Raw genomic sequence first — 21,530 nt, forward strand, 5'->3', positions numbered from 1 at the left:
GCGCGTTTTGAATCATACACCAGCCACCCTCTCTCATTCCCTTCTCTGTCTTGACACCACTCACCGTTTCCAAGACCTTTTTGTGCGGATTACTGTTCTTTTTCACCAGATTTGCTTGATTACTCAACTTCTTGTTTTCGTGCTTGATAAATCTCAAACAATGTTCCAGAACATCATGCGTACCCCAGCCAAGACCAAAGCACTCGGAAAGAGAGCTCCGTTCCCTCGCCGAGCTTTCTCGCCAAGCCCACCAGACCCAGTAAGTTTTCATTGAATACTGATAACTTTAGTTGATTGAAAACATGTTTTATTCAAGAAAGCACAATTTCAGGCCTCCTCAACAAAAGCGTCTTCTGATGCTAAGCCTTCGGTCAAAAAGGCTATTAAGCCTTCGACCAAAAAGGCTATTAAGCCTTCGATCAAAAAGGCTACTAACCCTTCGACCAAAAACGCCACTAAGTCTTCGACCAAAAAGGCCATTAAGCCTTTGATCAAAGAAGTCACAAAGCCTCTGCAGAAGACTCCAGCTCGCTCGGTAAGCAGATTTCAATTTTTCATAATAAATTCACAGTGCATTTTTTGAAACACCATAGAGACATTAAGAAGTTTCAAAACGTTCCCACCTTGAAACTTTGCTATTTCAGGCCGTGGCCTCAGCTAAAGCTCCCTCGAGTGTCAAATCCTCCGGGACTCCAATTCCCAAGGCTGCTCCAGCCGGCTCAAGTGGGCGCCACACAACCCAGGTAAGCAAATTTGAATTTAAACATACATAGGTAATATTAAAATGAAACCATAGAGGACTTAAGAAGTTTCAAAACGTTCTTTCTACGAAATTAAGTGATTTCAGGCCCCGCCAAGTGGAGGAAAGGGATCCGCCGCCACCACCAGACGCGGCAAAAGTCATGTTGATCGTAAAGTAAGAACTTTCTTTCTTCTTAATGTCATAGAGGGACGCTGGCAGATTCCAGATAGAGGCTTTAGTTCAGATTCATCACAAAACGCGCGCAAAACTTTCAACAACGGTGTTCAACATTCGCTTAAGTTTCGATTTAATGCCGCCATGAGCCAATTCCATTCACAAACCTGCTAGTAATAGTCTGATCTGTAGTGTTTTCTTATAACTATCGCGTGAAAATGATGTAGACCGTAGTTGGATGTATTAAACTGCCCCTCGAAAGCCACACAAGTTGTGGAGAAGCAAGTTGTTCTAATCTCTCAGCAGCAAGCAACTAAAAAATTGAATAATATCATTGGTAATTGTATGATTTGATAAAACATAAATGTGTAATTTTCAGGTTGCCACTCCATCCGCTTCAAAGGCGCCTGTTAAGGCCGCCACTGTTTCAGTCGGAACATCAAACCGCAGTGGGATTCGTAAGGTAAATTTTTTTTTTGTTTCTGAATATTACAGACAAATGCTGGCTAATTCCGGACAGAAGCTATGGCTTCTGTTATTCACAACTGGCGCTCAAAACTTCTTTTTTTTAACAGTTCCTAACAGCTGCTTAAATTTCGTTTCAATTCCACGCCGAGCTAATTTCTCCTTCAAACCTGCTAGTCCTAGTTTTATCAGACGTCAACTCATTATTTCTAACTTTCACTTAAAAATGAGGTAAAGACTACCTCGTACATGAGTTTTAGGCCAGTTGTATGCACGAGACAGTCCTTTCAAATCCACCCTAACTGAGAAAATGCAAAATTTTTAAGTCTATCTGCAGAAAGTAAATAGCCAAAAAATGAATATAGGCAAGTCAATAACCACAAACTTGAAACAATCTTATGATTCTGTACAACTCAAGTGTATAATTTTCAGGCTGCCACCCCATCTGCCTCAAAGGCGAGTGCTAAGGCCGTTGCTCCAGTCGGGACTTCGAATCGCAGTGGGATTCGTAAGGTGAGAATCTTTTTCTCAATATTGTAGACGGACGCTGACTATTTTCTGACAGATGCTATAGTTCAGGTTTTTCACACCAGTCGCTGAAATCTTCCTGAAATAGTGCCTAGCATTTTTCTAAGCCAATTTCATTCTAAACCCTGCTAGCCTCCGTTTGACCTGGCCTAAATTCTTACAACTCTCCCCGGATAATTTGGTATAGACTACCTCGTACAGAAATTTAAGATCATTTGGGTGTATTAACATTTTCCTCGAAAACCACCCAAACTGACAAAACGCAACTTATTGAAATCTATCAGCGGCAAGGAACAACCTGCACAACTAAATAATGTCATTAATAATCGTTCTATTCTGTAAAACCTGCAAAATTTAATTGAATTTAATTTAAAACTGTATAATTTTCAGACTGCCCGCCGCGATTCCGCCATGGATCCAAAATTGGTCATCAAGGGATCACGCACCAAGAAAAATAAAATCATCTTTGACCCCACCAACTAAATTCCCAGATAATCATTTTCTCTTGGTAATTGTATAAAACTGTAATTACTGAATAATTAAATTCCATTTTTTCTAACTTTCACTTAATAGGTGGGCATCAGGTCCTTATTAATTTGGTCGATTACTAATTACTCCCAGACTACATTCGAGATGGTTTTTGGCCGTGTTTCTAGAGTTCTTCACATCTGGTTTATTTGTTAGAACCGTCTCAGCTTCGTATCAGACCCCTTTCTCCGCTCCTTTTAGCTTTCTTTTACTGTGACAAAGAAAACTAGGATGAACAGACAGTTGGGATTTGTTGATTCAGACATTAGAGTCTTAAAGAAAGCTTCAACGTCTCACCGTCATCAAGAGAATGATTTCTGTGCTTGTTGTTCTTATACTATGGCTCAGATTTGACATGAAATATTCTGGAAATACTGTCAAACGTTTCCTAATTGGAAGGTTTACCGATACACTCCCCACAACTGGCGTGTTGCGCAACTAGCCGAATCATACAATACCACCTGTTTATATTACGTCATAAGGGACTACACATATTATGGAGGTGACAAATGACCTCTCGAAGGGATGAAGATAGCAGTTGTGAGGGAGAAACATATATACACATGCCTTCTAAGCAGAGGAACTGGTGGTGCATGTTCTTTCCATCTTAATGTACCATGTGTCAAAATCGGCGGATTAGAGCCAAATTTTATTCAAGAAGTAGACCTCGTACAACAAAAAAAATGGTTAGAGCAATGAAAAAGATCGAAAGTATTAGGTTGGAAGGAAAGTAACTGTCCATTTTTTAATTCGTGAATAACACAAAAAACAAGAATTATCCAAGATTGACATTATGCATCGTCGTGGTCCAGGACATGCTGACAACATTCGGGTAAATTGTGGATACCATCTCTCCACAAGCCCGCTGGACGCGACTCAAAGTATTTTTTCAGTCCAGATCTTATCTCTTCTACAGTGTTGAACTATTTCCCTCCAGATGACGTTGCATTTATCCTAATAACCAATAATAAAAGGTCCAAATCAGGAGTTTAAAAGGGCGTAAAGAAAAACCGTCCAGCTAAAGCGGCCCATGTCTTACTCGACTTTCCGTGGAACATAGAATCCCGCTTTATTTAAAGAAAGTCAATTTAGTCCTAAGCCGCTTTGGATAAATGGCTGTCCACATGTCTTAAACTCCAGACTTGACCCTTTAATTATTGGTTATTCGGAGATATGCAACCTCATCTGGAGGGAAAATAATTTTACACTGTCGATGAGATAAAAACGCCTTTTTGGGAATACTTTGACTCGCGGTCAGCTGGCTTTTGGGGCGACGGTATGCACAAGTTACTTGAATGTTGTCAGCATGTCGTGGACCACGACGGTGCATACTGTCAATCTTGGGGAATTCTTGTTTTTGTGTTATTTCACGAATTAAAAATGGACAGTTACTTTCCTTCCAACATAATAGTAAGAATGGATCTCTGCCCTTTTTTTTCTGAAAAATTCAATTTATCCGTTATTTTGAAAATGAAAATTTAAAAAAAAGTTTTTTGTGCTCAAGCGATGCTTATTTATACTAAAGAATATTTATATCGAAAAAAATTGAAAGACTCTGAGCAATTAGAAAACAAAAAAAAACAATCAGAGGGAACATTTAAAAGAACAACTGTGACTGTAAAAAAATAGAATATACATATAAATAACAGAAACAAACGTTTTAATTTGATGAGACAATTATGCTAATATAGACAAAACAATAACGTTTGGAAGAAATCAAGATTCAATGAAGTGATTAGAAAAAAGATTTTAGAAATGCTATGTCAACTAAAGCGGAAGATGAACTGAAAATTATTAGACCTAGAAGGATAAATGGGAACTATTGATTAAAGATTTACAAAATTGACCAGGAGTATTCAACAATATTATGTTTCGTGGCTGAGAGAAGGGCTGATTGACGAAGATGGCTCTCTCGAAGAAGAAGTTGAAAAGTCTTGCCTGAAAAATATAATTATCACATGTTTACATATTGAAAAGAAAAAAAATCAATAAAACAAACCCTGGTCTGTTGGAGATAAGTTGCATTTGTTGATAAATATCTTCTGGCCTTTCATAGGCGTCGAGCATCTTCTTTCTTAGAATAACTGAGCAGCTGTCCTTATGTCGTCGAAGTCTCAAATGCGAAGGAAACGGCTTAAAGCATCCATCACATTGGTTCCTCACTGGTGCTTCAAGTTGTGAGACTGCTTCTTCCTGAGCATTCTTTGGGCCACTTCCGCTATTCAGCGGGGACTGGAACACTCGGACGGGCATTTCGACAGGCGGTCTCGAGAAGATTTGGTTTCCACATCTTGTAACGGTTTCACTTTTGTTTCTTCCATCGGATACTGCATTACTTTGTGGTGTCAAGGCTTCCGGTTCATTTTTTATTTCTTCTTCGAGTGATTGAGACATCCTAGGGCTCCAATTATAGAAGATTGGTTCCAGCACAACTTGATTGTTTCTTCTCGGTTCGTGACGAGAAGAACTAAATAGCTGATTAGAAGATACAGGAACATTATCAGAGATATTCTGATCAATCATTTGGAGAGTGTCCGTTTCTTTGGCTTTGCATTTTTCCAAATGCGGTTTCAAAGTGTGTTTAGAATAAAACACTTTTTCGCAATTTAAACATGTTGCATTTTTTGGCTTCCATGTTTGAACTCTTCTTTTCTTGTTTCCCGGCGCCGGCTGTTCGGAAGGTTGTGGAAATGTAGTTCTGTCTTTAAATACTTTGCAGCTATTCTCATGCCGTTTTACATTGGTCGCGGAAGACAACACTTTCCCGCAATGCGGGCATGGGGCTTCCTTTGGCTTCCAATGCCTTCTCTTTTTGGTTTCTTGAGCAGGTGGTCCAGAAGAGGTAGATGGGATCATCTCCTGTTCCTCAAAATGCTCCATGTCTCCGAAAATTGTCGCATAGTCGAAATTTTTGAACTCTTCTCCAAAATCCAATTCCATAAAAGATGGAAAGTCTGCAGCCACATCGTACATGTCGTCGTGTACAGCATTTTGGCTTTGAAAGGGTACGGTCAAACGGGTGGCTTCTTGCGATGACGATGCGTCGGATGGGGCAGACGAAACCCCGCAGTCTTTCTTTCTGAAATATAGTTCATAACAGTCTTTACTTAGAGAATGCAAGACGTCTGAAAACGGGTAGGTTGTCGTGGACCAAACCTTTCAGCATTTCTACCAAAATCCAAAAAATTCTATGACCGCTAGGCCGCTTTACCCAACTCAAAAAGTGCTCTAACCAGAAAGATTCGGTTTTGTTTCCAAAAATCTTGCTCGGAGGACAAACTAGTTTTCCTCTACCAATTAGTACTCAAAACCAACGTAACGTAAATACTCTAATTGGAGCCTACCCTATGCGTGCACTGTCAGTTCAATTATATAAGCTCCTGTATCAAAACATTGTCATCTGATAAGATAATAATAATAAAATTCCCTCCTCTCCGATGCTTCCAACGTCTTGCTGATGTGCCCACGGGGCAAGTCCGTCACGCCGCTTACAACTTTTTTCAGCACCATTTCAAATTATTCTAATCAAAACTTTTACAATAATTACATGTTGGACTTTACATCAGTTAATTTTATTTCAACCTTTTTGACAGAGGGTGGCTCACGAGACTAGAGGGGGGGGGGGGGTAGATTAGAAAGGGACAATTATGGCTAAGTTAGGTTTTACCGATATTTTCAAATATTTTGACTGTTTCCATTGAAATTTTGTTGTTTAGGATTGTTTCTTCTCACAGAGTACTTTTCGAAAGTTTCAGTTTATTTGATTTTTTACACATGTGTTTGATTTTTAATCTGTTTTCTTTGTAGTTATTTTGAAATCAAAGGTAGACTATTTGGTAACACAATCAAACGTTTTTTTCAGTTAAAAAATGCAACGAAAACGAACGCAAATTTTCGAGACATGATGAGTAAAGAGAGAAGCATGACAACAGAAAAGAGAATCACATAGAAACAGTTAAAAAACTTGAAAAAAATCGGTAAATATTTACTTAATCCAATTTTTTCTTCATGGTCCCTATTTATCCTGCCCCTTTTCTCAAGGGCATCCCTTTTCATAAAGTGTACATATATCCAAAATACATGATTGAGTTTAGAAGTAGACTTCTATTATAGAAAATACGGTAGCTATTTTCCCAAGACTCACGTATTCTCTTGTTGTCTCTTCTTTGGACGGCCGGCCCGTGGTCCATCAGCTGGTCGCAGTTGAGTCTTCTCAAAAATTTCCCTCACGTTCCTTGCCACGTCCTCATTCATCTTTCTCTCGCATTCCTCACGATCAGCAAAGTTGTTTGATGAGCTTTGCATTGTTAATGATCTGCAACAAAAATTGAATTCTTGTCCCGTAGAAGATGTTAAATCAATCTTCCAAGGGTCCAAAAAACTCTCCAAATTTTTCACAAGCATTCTAATAGCCAAACACGCTTTAAAAGGAAACCAACGCTTTTCAACACTTCGAACATGTTGAAAACGATAAGAGGATGAGAAAGAGACAGAGACAGAGAGAGAAAATAAAAAAACAGCTGGCGAAGCCGTGTTCTGTTCTTTATTTCAAATCAAAAAGTAACAAAGTAGAAGGTTGAAGTCAAAAATGAACTATGAATTGATTTTTCAATCGCGATGCACTTTCAAGAGTTACTCCAATCAAATAAATTTCACGTTTTGCAATTTTGAGCCATGAAACCTACTTTCCGATTACCGAAGATAACTTCTTCGCATTCTTAAGGAACAATTATGACATACTGTTAATAGAAACGGAGATGGGCGGAAAGGAATATTTGAAAATCGGAATTTCAAAATTCCAAAAAAGGAAGAAGGAATAAATTGAAAAATCCGGAAGACGAAAGAAAGAATGCTGAAAATTTTGAAAAAAGGGCTGAGGAATCAGACATGTGGAACGGAAAACATTAGTCGGAGGAAGGAAAACGGAAGCAGGAATGTTGTTTAAATCGATCGTAAGAAGGAATTTAGGCTCTATTGAACGCCAATCGCCGTCGTAGAATTGGTGTAGAAAAAATTTTCAAGATATTAATTGTTTGTGTTATCAGGAAAAAAGAGAAAAAAAAACAGAAAGAGAGAAGAAGAAATCAAACCGCACCACGAAAAAAGACGAATGAAGAAGGTATGAGGGATTCATTCTCTCTCTCTCTCTGATGCCAAATAAATAAAGAACTAATTAAAGACCAATAAATCAGAATTTTTCTCCGACAATGGTAATCTTAGGTCTTAATTAAGTTAGTATGACGTTAATTAAACACTTTGAAGTACACTTATGGAAAAATGCCTGACAGTATGATGGAATTGTGCCGATGGCAAAAAAGATTACTCAAAAAAGAAGTCTGTCTGTTGTGAGACATTTTTTCCCAGAAACTAGAAAAAAACATTTTCATGGAACTAGAAGAATGAAGAAAGAAAAAGGAGAGGCGAAGTTCTACAGTTTTGAAAATGAAAAATGAAAAATAGGATCAAAAATACTGTGCATGAACTTTGAACAGCAAACAATTATTTTTTATCAGAAATGCGATTTTCTGTTTTATCTACTTTAATATATCTTTAATCGAAAGTTGACAAGTCATAAATACCGTATTCAGAAGGCTATCCTATATTTTCACTTTGAGCTCAATTACAAAATTTCCTCTTGACTTCTATTTTTCAACATCTTTTTCAGGGTGGGCTTCTATTAGAGTGTGGGCTTCTATTTTTCAATGGTTTATTTTTAAAAAATTCCGTCTCTATAAAATTCAGATATTTGACAATTTCGAAGTTAATAATTATGAAATTCAGTGTTTTAAAAGTATTGAAATTTTCATTCTGCAATTCTGAATTCCAAAGTTTCGAATTCATGAAAATATGAGATCCCAAAATCTGAAAATTCAAAATTTAGAAATTCTGAAATTCCGGAAAAAATTCTAAAATTCTGAAAATCTGTAATTCGAACATCTAAAAATTAGAAAATTCAGAAATTGAGAAATTGTCTGATTCTAAAATCACAGTTCCGATAATTCTGGAATTTTGAACTCCCTCTCTCTAAAAAAAAGCCCATGGGTTTCTAATAGATGGTGGGTTTCTATTCTTTGAAGCCCCTCGCGGTGTGGGCCTCTATTAGAGGAAGTATGTATAGTTCATGTTTCGCAATTTTGGGCCATAAAACCTACTTTCTAATTTTCGAAAGGTAGGAGAACGAAAAACGGAAAAAGGAGCACAATAGTTTTTTTTTGAAAATTTACGAGAATCATATAAAAAAGGAATTTGGGCTCGAAAACGAAGTCGTTGGAAAACATTTTAAAATATAAAATTGTTTGTATTATCGGGAACAACGAGAAAAAATCAGAAAGACAGAAAAAGAAATAAACGCACCGCGAACGAAGAAGAATGAAAAAGGTATGAGGTGATTCCTTCTGTATCTGATCTGTCTGTTGTTAGACATTCTTTCCCAGAAACTAGAAAAAAAAACATTTCCTCGGAACTAGAAAAATGAAGAAAGAAAAAGGAGAGGCGAAGTTCTACAGTTTTGAAAATGAAAAATGAAAAATAGGATCAAAAATACTGTGCATGAACTTTGAACAGCAAACAATTATTTTTTATCAGAAATGCGATTTTCTGTTTTATCTACTTCAATATATCTTTAATCGAAAGTTGACAAATCATAAATACCGTAATCAGAATGCGATCAAAAGGTTACCCTATACTTGCAATTTAAGCTCAATTATATTCATTCATATGCAATATATCAAAAATGTGTCAACTGTTAATATGTTCGTGATATTATCACTAACATTTTATCAGTTGACTAATTGTTGTTCTGTCTCTTAGAAATCGAGATGATTGAGCTCAAAATGCAAGTCTTTCCATCCTGGTGTTTACGATTATTTAATTTAGAAAAGAAATGCATTTGAAAAAAATTCTCTGAAATGCGCGTTTTGCTTTCTGCTTGGAAAATACGAAAATCTAGAAAAGATCCAAGAGAAAAAAGGCTGACCGTGCGCAGAGCAAAAGGACCACATCTAAATGGGGCGTACCGGCCTTTTATGTTTTATCGTCGTTCCCATTGGCAAGGCAGAAACATGCGAGAAACACAAAAAGGAATAATCTGCCAGATGTCAGAAATTACAGGGGAATTTGAAAAGAAGGTACTGTATTCAAGACGCTAATTTTTAGTCTTGGCAATCTATGTGTTGAAATGACAGGGAAGAAAGCTGAAACAACAAGAAAACTACAAATTTAAAAAAAAAGGACGAGGTCTATAAACCTTTTGTTTTTTCATACAGCTTTTTTTTCGTTCAAAATGTACATCGGAGGAGGGTCACAGCACTAAACGGTTTTTATTTCATGGGAAACACAATTTTTTGATTTCAAAATGCATGGACACTTTTCTAACGAAAATGTGAATGTTCAGCATTTCTTATGGAGTTCTGTCTCTTGAAGATTTTCTGTTTTTGCTGTATTCGCTCACTAAGAACAGATTAATTTTCTAACCACTCATTGTTACTCGTGTCAGAAAAGTCAAAATTATTCCCAGATTTTGTTTCCAAACAGTTGAAAACAATGAAAATAGTAGAATTATTAAAATCGTGGAAAAATATAAATATGAACAGAGAGAAAATTATGACCAAACGTGGGTGGTGATGTTTTTGAAATTAATGCATACTCGAAAGATCAATGTTGTTTCTTGTTCAGTAACCAATGGAACAGACGATGAAGAAAGTTTGTTTGACAGTACTTGCTCTTTCTGAGTATCACGAATTTTTAGATTTCGGTGCATTCAATATATTATTTACATGCATTCAAATATTATTTAAAAATCGTTCGAGCCAATAAAATTACGGTAGGCAAAAAAATATTTCCAGCAATTTTCTTTTTGACTCTCAAAACCTGAGAATCTTAACTCTCAATAAGTCGGAAACGTTTGAACTGTCGAAAAAAGCTGCAAAGTAGTTCGTTTATGTATTTAAGAAGTCTATTTATAGAAACGAGCAACCAAATACTCAAGCCATTATTGAGACTCGGTTATTTGAATAATATTTTCAACAATAGTATAGTCTGTACCATGAGATTTGCTGTTTTTTAGATATCCCTGTATATTTTTCTTAATTCCATGTGACATCGTTAATTGCTCTGACCATTTCAATTTGGTTGTACCAGCTCAACTTTGTTCGGCTCAGATCAGACGATTTTTATACAAGGAACATAAGGATATCCATTGGAAGAAGCTATTCCGTGAGGCCCCTTGCTCTCAAGACATGCCTGAATATGTTTCTTCTTCTCAACTCCTGCTCTCTTTACCGTATCCCCTCGATAGGTCATTTGTCACCTCCATAATATGTATATTCCCTTATGACACAATATTAACATCTGCTACCGTATGATTCGAATAGTTGCGCAATACACCTGTTGTCGGGAGTGTATCGTTTATCGCTCATCCTTCCAATTAGAAAAGTGGTGTCAGATTTCATGTAGGGAAGTGTGGTACGTCTCACGTCATCACAAGAATGTTTAATGAACTACAAAAACATCTAAACAAAGTTATGAGAACAATATTTGCACTCAGAAAAAGGTTTCGTGGCGACGGTGCGACGTTGTGATCTTCTTCAAGACCGAGATGCGCAATCTGAATCAATGAACCTGAACAGAGTCTTTTTCTCCATTTGTCTTTTCACAGTAAAATGAGGTCAATCGAGCTGAAAAGATAATCTACATTGAAAGAAAACTGACATGAGAAAATAACCCATCCATATGAAAAATCAGTGATCACAAAAAACAACAATAACAACAAACAAGTTTCTGATCAGAATTATCTCATGACTTTTGAAAAGTGCAGATGATTTTTTTGTGAAATTTTGGAATTTCTCCTTTTTTCCAGTACAAAACCTTCAATCATTCTGTTAGAAATATTATTCGATTTGATTATTTCTTTCCTCTGATCGAAGATTGCCATTCTAAGGTACACCATCCACAATAAAGTTCTTCCACTCTTTTGTTTCAATTTTACTACCTAACAAAAGTCATCAAAACCCATTTATAACTCTCCCCACACACACTCAAAATGATATAAATAAAGATGAAAACCATACACTCCAATTTTAGAAATGAGATCTACTACCTTCTTCTCTCTTCTGATTGTCTTCTTCATTGGAGCTTCCGCTCTTCCCATTGACGAAGAACGCGGAAATAGTACCGACACGCCCGAAGTTTTCGTTCAGAAGTTTTTGAAGAGAGCGACTCGAGTTCTCAATGATCACGATTTCTCGTTAGTCTGTGCCTTATTTGACCATGGCTTTGAATTCAACAAATGCGATCGAAAGCTTGACTACTGTGAGTTTTATTCTCTAATGCTCTTAATCTAATAAGGCATAGTTTCCAGATGAGGTCACACTGACTTTGGCAAATTGTGATCCACAAGTTCAAATTTCTTTCGAACTACAGACAGTGGAATTTCGAAAAATGCCTAACTTCCGAGACGATAAAATCAAGTTTGTGGTCCTCATCCATGGGCTTGGAAAGGAACTGGAGAATGGCGTTGAATTGGTTCTCGGAACATATTTCCAACAACTTCTTTCGGGAAAGGCACGAAAATGCAATGAAAAAGCAAATTTCGCAAGAAATGATATCAAGGATCTTCCTTAGAACTCATAAAATAAAGACGTTGAGCATTTTTTTTTTTGGAAAAAAACGCACCTGAATATATTTGAAGACTCTGATCGGTCAACTTGCTCTTGAGATTTTTTAAATCTTTTTTTGGTCTTTTCCTCTTAAAAATAATAACACCAAAAAATGTTCAAAATCAACAAGCTAGAACTAAATTTACTTTCAGAGCTCATAATTCTTCTTCTGGATCTATGGATCACATAACATTAGAAATAAGCCAGTGCACAATTACAGGTGACCAAAAACTGTCAAAAATTCTCAAAAGGGCTGAAAATTTCATAGATCAAAAAATCTGAATATCAAAAAATATCAAAATATAAGATCAAAAGAGCTGATTCGTATTTCTTTTTTTTCTCGAGTTTTTCAGCTGCTCTGATGAGCCATGAAGATCATTCAATTTCTTTCAGATTCCTTTTTGCTCCATATCTGAATCATTTGAATTTTTAGAAGAATCTCATAAGAAATCTCGAAAATTCTACTGTCTATATGTAGTATAAACGCGATACTAGTCTGGCTTCTTTTCAATAGTAAAAACACGTGTATATTGCTTTTTCAAAACATGTATTAAGTCTGATCTCTTCCCAAAACGTTTGATCACTATTATTTTGTGCTACATACATAAACTTTTTCGTAAGATTAAAAAATCTTTTCTTATTCATTTTCTTTTTAGATTTTCTGATTTATGCATTTTGTACTTCCTTCTTTGTTTGAGAAATTCTGACATAGCTTACGTTCTTCTTCAATGCTACATTCAGTTCCGAGGAGATGCTCAATTTGTCCGAAATCAGCTGTTGGTATCAATTATGGGGTGAGTCACAGTATTTAAATTTGCTTAAATTGAAATTCACATTATTTCACAAAACTATACGACCAATCTAATTTTTGCAAAATCTCGAAAACGGAATTCATTGGAAAATTGGCTTTATCAGTAGAATAATTTTGAATTTCGAAAGAATTTCAATCGTTGGGGGTAAGTTTTCAAAAATCAAGTTCTCAAGACTTCGTAAATGCTAGGTTAAACATATATTTTTGTGGAACGCTGTATAACAAATTTCAGGCTCTGAGTTGCGACCCATGTAAAATGTTCTACCGGAGAACAGTGGTGCTAGACCTTGTTTACCGTTGCACTCGTGAGAAAAAGTGTTTTGAAAGTGAGTCATAAAAAAAGAGTAATAGTCAGTTTTCACTGAATTGGCACTATCCTTCACTGTTTTTCGAGAATCCGTAAAAATATTCAAAGAAATTCGTTTTCATTTTTCAGATCTTAAGGAAAACTCTCGCCGGCCACATTGCAAGTTTTGCCGATTCCATAAATGTATTGAAGTTGGCATGTTCATCAAGCCATCAACTCTAATGTCTCCAAAACTTTGGGAAAAGAATACAGTCAGCACAGCCCTCAAACAACTTCACTATTTGAATACGAAAAGGACTACACTGCAGATGTCAAAGTGTTCTTATGGGAACCCAAAATTGGAAGACATGGTGAGAAGGGAAAATACTGCATTAGTGTCACAGGTGAGTGGAAATTATTGAGTCGTGTACAGAAAATTAATTTAGGATCCAAACCAACCACTCAAAGAGAATGATTGGAGATTTATTGATATAATCACAACCATCGAATTTCTTCTCAACTTGGATTTCATGGAAGAATTGGACATTACGGATCAGGTGAGGTTACGGTAGTTTCCATTCCAGTGTTTCTCTTCCACCGCTTCAATTTTTTACAAACAGCAAGATAAAACTTTCAGATGGTTCTCCTTCGTGCATTTGCTTCAAAGGCAATCCTACTATTTACTGCTTTTAGTTCGATGATGAAAGATTATGGTCAACTGGTGACTCCAGGGGGCCATGAAATTGTTTCGGAAGCTTTAATAGAGTAATAATTCAGATTTTATGTATTCAAAAGTCAAATTTGTACAACTTACAGAAAGTTAGAAATAACTCAAGAAATGGCAAATTCGATCAAAAGTCGGATGATCGGGGGTCTTTCCGAATTGTCCGTTACTGAAGATGAACTATTGTTGATTATTGTTATTTTCTTCCTTGATCCAGGTAACACTTCAAAGATTATGCTTCCAATATTTTTGTTTTTTTTTCAGTCATTACGGTACCTCAGCCTTTATCAAGTATGGCTGTAACATATGTGGCGAGCAAACGACAAATGTACTCTCAATTCCTCTTGGAGCATTGTCAAATGATGCAACAAGATGGGTGGCAGAAGAGATTGCCAGAACTATATGTATTGTGCCACACACTTAACCGGAATATGCGAGAAATAGACAAGCTCAACATTTTGGCCAAGCTGAAGTATCCCACATCGATTTGCAAGAAATTATATGATGATATCACAATGCATCGCTGTTGAATCAACTTTGTTTATTCTTATCGAATGTTTCTTGTATTACTGTAGTGCAGCTTTCATAACAATAATAAATACTATCAAGCTGATTTTTGAAAATTCCCGATGGACTAAGCAAAATATATCTTAAAAATTTCAGCTCATTCAATCATGAAACATTAAAAAATTCTAAAATCATTGAAGGATGATGTAATGCTCTTTAGATCTGTGAAAATCTTTTGAAGTCAGGGACATGAAACAAATAATTTTCTCGAATTATCCTTCACATGCGCCTCACGAGGAGTTGAACTTGTAAACCCGCTGCTGAAGGTGCCGCGTCGTTACCGGATGAGCTACGGTTACGCAATTTACGCCGAAAAACCGTTGAAAAAAGGGGTTACGGTAGGCATTGGTCGGCGACACAAACTGCGTAACCGTAGCTTAGATGGTATCAACGCAGCACTTGAAACAACTTTATATTTTGTATCTCATCGTTATCAAAATGACGAATCTCAATCTTATCAGTTTTAAATCTTTGAACACTGAAAAGTTTCCATATGACCTATACACAGAAGCTAGAAGTGTTTTGAGTCTTCTGGTTCCTAGAGTTACAACGAAAAAAAGATGCAAAATGAATATTTGGCGGAGTACTGTAGATTTCTTAAAGGAAAGCAAAAAAGCTTTGTCTAGACATAACAACTTTGCATTGAACACATTACTGCCTAAATAACATCAAGCTGTCTTCTCTTCAACGTGAAAACAGACTCCGCATGATCTTTTCGCCCGGACCATGACAATTATTATACTTCCTAAAACATCTGCCCCCCCCATACTTTTCAAATGGGATGTTTTCGAAAATTTCTGTATCCCATGACCATAAAAAATTTCCCATGTCTTATTAGATTTTTTGGCATTCGAAATTTTTGGCATTTATCTGCAATAACCCATTAAATTAACGCGAACAAAGAGAAAGTGAGGGAAAGCGAGCACCTATGGCCATGTTCCCTCATTTCCACCTTCATTTCTTCACTTTCCTTCTGTTCTTTTTCTGTTCTTTCTCTATCTCTCTTCTCTATCACTCTCTCTTTTTGCACAGTATTTTCCGAGTTTCCAGTCTATCCAATGGATTTGCGACTGGAAAAGTACAACTTGGACAATCCGGAAGGAGTCCGTATCGGCGGATATGAACATCCAGTGATGCTGAAACGCAGACGACTTCTCAACATATTGAGCTTGACCGACGAAGGCGAGATACTCTATAAAGATATGCCACAGCAAACAGCACATCTGTACAAGAAGGAGATTGAAGGTAAGATAGTTTTTAAAATTGTATTCCCCTTTTTCTGATTGTCATATTTTCAGTACTCCAAGAAGAAGCAAAGAAATACATTAAATATCGAATCTATAAGATTCATTCTAATTTCGACGTCCCCAACAAGCTCCTTAAAGCTTACAAGTACGTTTATTTGCTCGAAGGGCCGGTCAGTAAGGAAGTCTATGTTGATGTTCTTGCTGTGAAATATGCTGAGACTGAGTGGTGCAAGAAACGGATTGAGGAGTACCTGGCATTCAAATACGGTAGTCATTTGCTCTCTCTTCAGCAGACATCCCGTGAGGCATTTTCAATGAGAGGAATGGTTTCATGGTGCTGGCCAGAATACGCGGAGTCGACGGTGAACTTCAACTGTGAGTTTTAAGCATAAGTGGACTAAATACGATGAAATAGACGTGATACATTTGAATCTACATCTCTACATCTTTCCCTATTTGTCCTTTCGAACTACCCACTTTACGAAAAAGCAATTTTATAGATAAAGAGAGACTAAAAAAAGCATTTTCTAGAAATTAGGTCATTTCAAAGTTTCAGATGCTCATCTTTTGAAGTTTGTAATTCAATTTTCGATATTCAGATATTTTTAAAGACAACGAAATTTTTGTCTAGACATAACATCTTCGCATTGAACATGAGTCTAAAATTTCCCTTTCGATATTTCTTCATAAGAGCATTACGAAGTATTTTTTTTTTCATCTGAAGCACTCCGCCCCCGTCTTCTCATCCACAGCGATTCTTTCAAATCTTTCTGTATCGTATGACCATTAAAATTTGTCCATGTCTTATTAGATTTTTCGGTATTTGGATTTTTTAATATTCATCTGCAATAACACATTCCACTAACACAAAAAAGAGTAAGTGAGGGAATTCGAGCAACTATGACCATATTTCCTCTTTTCCACCTTCAGTACTTCACTTCCCTTCTTTAATGTTTTTCCATCACTCTCATTTTTTGCACAATATTTTTTAAGTTTCCAGTCTATCAAATGGATTTCTGTCTGGAAAAGTACAAACTGGACACTCCGAAGGGAATTCGTATCGGCGGATATGAACATCCAGTAATGCGCCAACGCAGGCAACTTCATAGAATGTTGAGAATGACCGACGAAGGCGAGATACTCTATAAAGAACTGCCACAAGAAACTGCGCATTTGTATGGAACGGAAATGGAAAGTAAGATATCCATTAGACTTTTCTTCTCATTTTTCTGATCATCATATTTTCAGAACTCAAAGAAGAAGCAGAGAAATACATCAAATATCGAATCCATAAGATTTATTCTAATTTCGACGTCCCTAACAAGCTTCTTCAAGCGTACAAGTACATTTACTTCCACGAAGCGCCGGTCAATAAGGAAGTCTATGTTGATGTGCTTGCTGTCAAGTATGCTGAGACCGAGTGGTGCAAGAATCGGATCGAAGAGTACCTAGCATTCAAATACGGTAGCCATTTGCGGTCGCTTCAGCAGACAACCCGTGAAGCGTTTTCGTTGAAGGGAATGGTTCCATGTTGCTGGCCAGAAGACGCGGAACCGAAAGAGGACTTCCTCTGTGAGAGTTTCAAACATGACTGGACCAAATACGAAGACAAGTAGAATTGATATTTTTATGTACACCCGTGTTCCCTTCTTTAAGCGCACTATCCTTCTCTCTGAACCCTCAAATGCCAAATTCTCTCGTTTCGTCCATTCTAAACAAAAATTTCATAACCCATTCCCACTACTCATGATTTCGTAATATGTGTACTAACCTAAATAGCATTCTCATTCTACAATAGCGCTGACAAAATAACCTAATCTTTTTCACGAATCCATTTCACTTCTCTCTGCACTATCTCATGAACATACCATCTCAATTCTCTCTAACTTACCTCACTTCTCTCTCTCTCTCTCTCTCTCTCTCTCTCTCTCTCTCTCTCTCTCCCTCTCTCTCTCTCTCTCTCTCTCTCTCTCTCTCTCTCTCTCTCTCTCTCCCTCTCTCTCTCTCTCTCTCTCTCTCTCTCTCTCTCTCTCTCTCTCTCTCTCTCTCTCTCTCTCCCTATCCATTCAATTGCTGTTTCAAATCGTGCAGATGAATGCGTAAACAACCTTGTTGTTCACTGATCCTAGCTCCGCTTCTTATTGTTTACCGGCAATTTTTGTATGTAAAATTTAAAGAGGCGGAGTCTAGTCTACAGTAAGGTGGTACCAGGGATGAGAACTGCTACATATGAGAACTCGTACATATAAGAACTCGTAAAGTAAATGTCGAAACAGGGACTTTTTCGGAAAATCTTGAAGTATCGTGAAGAACAAGACCATTTTGAAAATATTTTTCATAAAAATTTGAATCCTGAGCCGGAAGTTAGAGCCGGTAAACTGAGTTCTTATTTTCCAGTTGTCATATGTAGCAGTTCTCATTTTCCGAGTTCTCATCCTTGGTACCACCTACAGTAACCACCTTTGTTGTTTCAAACTTCATCTGCGGGGTTTTCTCTATACTTTCCGATGGATGAACTGAATATACCTTCACTATTTTTCTAAAGTTTCCAATTTTAATAAACCTGATTTGGCGGATCTTCTTTTTAGATGAAAAAGATAAGAAACTCAAAAATCAAAAAAAAATGTATTAGACGAATCTTAAAACGATTGAAACAGCTCAACAATTGAAAGACATAAACGAGACAGACAACAAAAGAAAGTAAAAAGTTGTAAAAGTTAAAGATTGTGAAAAGAAGAAAGTTAGCGGGCATCAGATGCTGGTAGAGGAAATAATGACGTGAAGAGTGCACAAATCGGTAGTAGTCAGCAGATTAGCTGTCGATGATCTGAAAGAATGAATATGAATTTCTCTTTGTTTAGATGTTATACTGAAAGAAAACATGAAAGAAAAGTCACTTACCAAGATGAACCAGTTTAATGCTGAGTTGCCCCAACTCCGAAACGTCTATGCTCAGGAACAAATCTTTGCTGGTGTCTTTGTTGGTCCGGTTTCCGTTGATGCCAAGTTGATTTGTTCCCTGCCTTGTTGTACGATACACTAGTAGCGCATTTCGCACAGCTTGTGTTGTATTCAAATTTCTTGGTGAGCTCGTTGTAGACACATGTGCGAATGACGCGCCCGTTCTCTCTGACCATCAGAATTTCAGCAGCCAAGTGTGGACAAAACAAGACGAGCAGGTCAGGAAGTGGTGGCACGTTGATTTGAGGAATATTCTCCAACGGCTTCAGACCTTTGACTGGACGAGGTGGAATTGGAATCCATCCATTTTTGGTCATTTTTTGTTTCTTCCACTGCTTTCCTTCCCATTGAATATACTCTTTGTGTGGGCCAATGAGAATGAATGGATATGAAATTCCTTCCTCAAAAATCAAATCGTCTCTGCGAACTTGCTCCAATCCTCCAGTCTCGGAACAGAACACGAACTTTTCAACTTTCTTTGCTTTGACGTTTCTGGCGAAAATGACGTACCGGTTCAATTTGTAACAGAAAACTGAGTAGACTGGTTGAAGATTTGTTTCTTGGGTACGTGGTCCACATCCTTCGCAATGATGATTTTTGACTTTATTCTTGTGGACGTTGTAGCTATACATCATATTTTCCTCATTTCTCGTGGAAACTGTAATCAATGGCATTCCACTGATTGGGCACACCATTCTATCAAACGATCCAATGACGATTCTACGATTGGCAAATGAAGATGACGACAGGAAGAACTCTGGATGCTGCTGCTCGATGGTTGGTGTGGTTGGAGGAGATGGAGATGAGAAAACTGGCGAATCCAGAGAAAGTGACATGAGGGATGGGATAAGATCTCTTGGAGTTTGATTGGAAAAGCATGACGAATCAGAAGAAATACTGTTGCGGCAAGAGTTGTATGATCTGGATGATGACGGCGAGTATTGAGACATCATCTGAAATTTAGTAACTGAAAAGTTGTGAAAGGAACAAGATAAAAAATATGAGCGAAGGAAGCAAGCACACTATGAGAGACAAGAAAAGCGAAGAGACGCAAAGCTCAGCTCAATAACAGGAACCTAAACTGGTGTTCAGCACCACACCTGCAATAGACACACCTGGACAGTCTCCGCCCATTCCCATCATCTAACTATGTCTAATAAGAAGGAAACTATGTATGGTAAACTATGAGTATGTAAAGACGCATTAACATGATATGACGATGTGAAGAGGGCACTGAGATGACCCTAAACAATCCTGGGTAAGTACAGAAGAGACATATAAGAGAAAGTATTGAGAATGATTCTGAGAAAGTGAGAAAGCAGAAATTAGGACTTGCAATAGGTATTGTGTCAGTACGCAAAAGTTAGAGCTGTGGGAGAAAAACCAAGTGGCAAAGTTACGACTTTTCTGGAGCTTTTAAACACAAAAGTTGTCGAAAATCAACAGTAATTGAGAAAAAAGGATCGGAAGTTTCAGGTTACGATAGTTTTCGTTACGTGGCTTTCTTCTTAAAATTTGAGATCAATGTCACGTTTTCGTGGACACTTTCAGTTTTAGCGTGGAAATACGGCTTCAGACAACGGCCTCGGAAGGACAGAGCGGACTGAGAACGCGGAAGGGGGAAACAAAACGCGTAACCTTTCCAGGTTCTCAAGGAGAGAACTGCAACCAACTTTTTTGTGCTAGAAAATCCAAAAAGCCTAAAACCAATGACGTTTCGGGTTGATAGTGAATATGAAATGTTTAGTAAGACTTAAAAAAGGTTAATTAAGAAATTGCCTATGTCATAAATATGTCTGTCTCTCATCACTAGTTTTATGGCAACCAATAAGGCTCATCGGCAATCGTTTGATGTTTCTAATTCTGTGGCTGCACCTGCTAACATGAGTTTCACATATGAAAGAGACGCCGACAGGACAAAACCAACCGCAACTCACACTTACTTGTTGAAACCTTCTGTGTGCATCTTTCGTTACCGTATCCCACAAAAAAAAACAGAAATCATTAAAATAATTCTAGAGGTGGGAGAAGAAGGAAATGAAAGTGGTCCACAGTCTGAGAAGATAGTGTCGCGAGAAATAAGGAGTAGTCTCAAACAGCGGAAACAAGAACAGGTGTGACTACTGACAGTTTTAGTGACATTTTGAAACAATAATGAGGTCAATAAATAGGAATGGCATATTACATGATAGAGGTACCAATCATAACCAGACAGGAAAATGCAATACGTCGTTTGAGGAAGTAGGGAACATACATATTATACTTGATTAGAAGTACTAACGCCGCTATAACGAAAAGTTGTTCGAAATTTGGAGAATGAAAAACGAATTGGGTCATGTTATTTACTACTTTGGGTTTCCAGAATAAGGAATTTTTTAAACAGACTCCTGTATTAAAACAAAAAAAAAAACGGATCGAATTAGTCAAAAACGGTTTTCATTCGACTAAACCAGATTACCGTAAATGCTCTAATAAAAGCTCAAAATGTGCTTGCACTTTGAGCTGAATTACCTCGGTCGCCATGAAAGGTAACACAAATTTTTTTAAAAAGAAAATTTTGATGATAATATGATGAACGATTCATCAGTTGACTGTTTTTTGATATCTCGCAAAAGAACCGAGGTTATTGAGCTCAAAGTGTACATATAGCGTCGACTTATATTAGAGCATTTACGGTGATTAAAAAAAACAAAGGGAAGAATTTTTCGAAGTTTGGAGGGTGCAAAATTTTTGAAGTCGTTGGGGTACTATGCAATTTAAGGGTAGAAAATCTCAATTCGAGAATCAAAAGACTGCAATTTTTTTGAATTTTGTCGCCCGAATTGTGGATTTTGTACCTCT

The 21,530-nt window shown here is 37.1% G+C and overlaps 6 protein-coding genes across 6 annotated transcripts; 4 read left to right on the top strand and 2 right to left on the bottom strand.

Moving 5' to 3' along the window:
- Nucleotides 1-175: 175 nt before the first annotated feature.
- Nucleotides 176-2,392, top strand: CBG27417 (the record flags this gene model as incomplete). The annotated part of the gene is made up of 7 exons (XM_045238803.1): nucleotides 176-259; nucleotides 317-535; nucleotides 645-743; nucleotides 848-916; nucleotides 1,296-1,379; nucleotides 1,814-1,894; nucleotides 2,300-2,392. The coding sequence occupies 7 exons, from the start codon at nucleotides 176-178 to the stop codon at nucleotides 2,390-2,392; spliced, it is 729 nt and encodes a 242-aa protein (XP_045099784.1).
- Nucleotides 2,393-4,302: 1,910 nt separating this feature from the next.
- Nucleotides 4,303-6,742, bottom strand: CBG27418 (the record flags this gene model as incomplete). The annotated part of the gene is made up of 3 exons (XM_045238804.1): nucleotides 4,303-4,375; nucleotides 4,437-5,516; nucleotides 6,582-6,742. 3 exons carry the CDS (start codon nucleotides 6,740-6,742, stop codon nucleotides 4,303-4,305), a joined length of 1,314 nt encoding a protein of 437 aa, XP_045099785.1.
- Nucleotides 6,743-11,520: 4,778 nt separating this feature from the next.
- CBG27419 lies at nucleotides 11,521-12,058 on the top strand (the record flags this gene model as incomplete). The annotated part of the gene is made up of 2 exons (XM_045238805.1): nucleotides 11,521-11,746; nucleotides 11,796-12,058. 2 exons carry the CDS (start codon nucleotides 11,521-11,523, stop codon nucleotides 12,056-12,058), a joined length of 489 nt encoding a protein of 162 aa, XP_045099786.1.
- A 763-nt stretch (nucleotides 12,059-12,821) lies between these two features.
- Nucleotides 12,822-14,444, top strand: CBG16291 (the record flags this gene model as incomplete). Its single annotated transcript, XM_045238806.1, has 7 exons — nucleotides 12,822-12,887; nucleotides 13,137-13,230; nucleotides 13,341-13,594; nucleotides 13,637-13,747; nucleotides 13,828-13,955; nucleotides 14,007-14,131; nucleotides 14,179-14,444. The coding sequence occupies 7 exons, from the start codon at nucleotides 12,822-12,824 to the stop codon at nucleotides 14,442-14,444; spliced, it is 1,044 nt and encodes a 347-aa protein (XP_045095878.1).
- Nucleotides 14,445-15,539: 1,095 nt separating this feature from the next.
- On the top strand, nucleotides 15,540-17,344 carry CBG27420 (the record flags this gene model as incomplete). Its single annotated transcript, XM_045238807.1, has 4 exons — nucleotides 15,540-15,726; nucleotides 15,780-16,103; nucleotides 16,729-16,923; nucleotides 16,977-17,344. 4 exons carry the CDS (start codon nucleotides 15,540-15,542, stop codon nucleotides 17,342-17,344), a joined length of 1,074 nt encoding a protein of 357 aa, XP_045099787.1.
- A 1,299-nt stretch (nucleotides 17,345-18,643) lies between these two features.
- Nucleotides 18,644-19,639, bottom strand: CBG16289 (the record flags this gene model as incomplete). Its single annotated transcript, XM_002643535.2, has 1 exon — nucleotides 18,644-19,639. The coding sequence occupies one exon, from the start codon at nucleotides 19,637-19,639 to the stop codon at nucleotides 18,644-18,646; it is 996 nt and encodes a 331-aa protein (XP_002643581.2).
- Nucleotides 19,640-21,530: the final 1,891 nt, after the last annotated feature.

Source organism: Caenorhabditis briggsae, assembly GCF_000004555.2.
Source record: "Caenorhabditis briggsae complete genome, chrX, whole genome shotgun sequence".
In the NCBI taxonomy this organism is placed as follows: Eukaryota; Metazoa; Nematoda; class Chromadorea; order Rhabditida; family Rhabditidae; genus Caenorhabditis; species Caenorhabditis briggsae.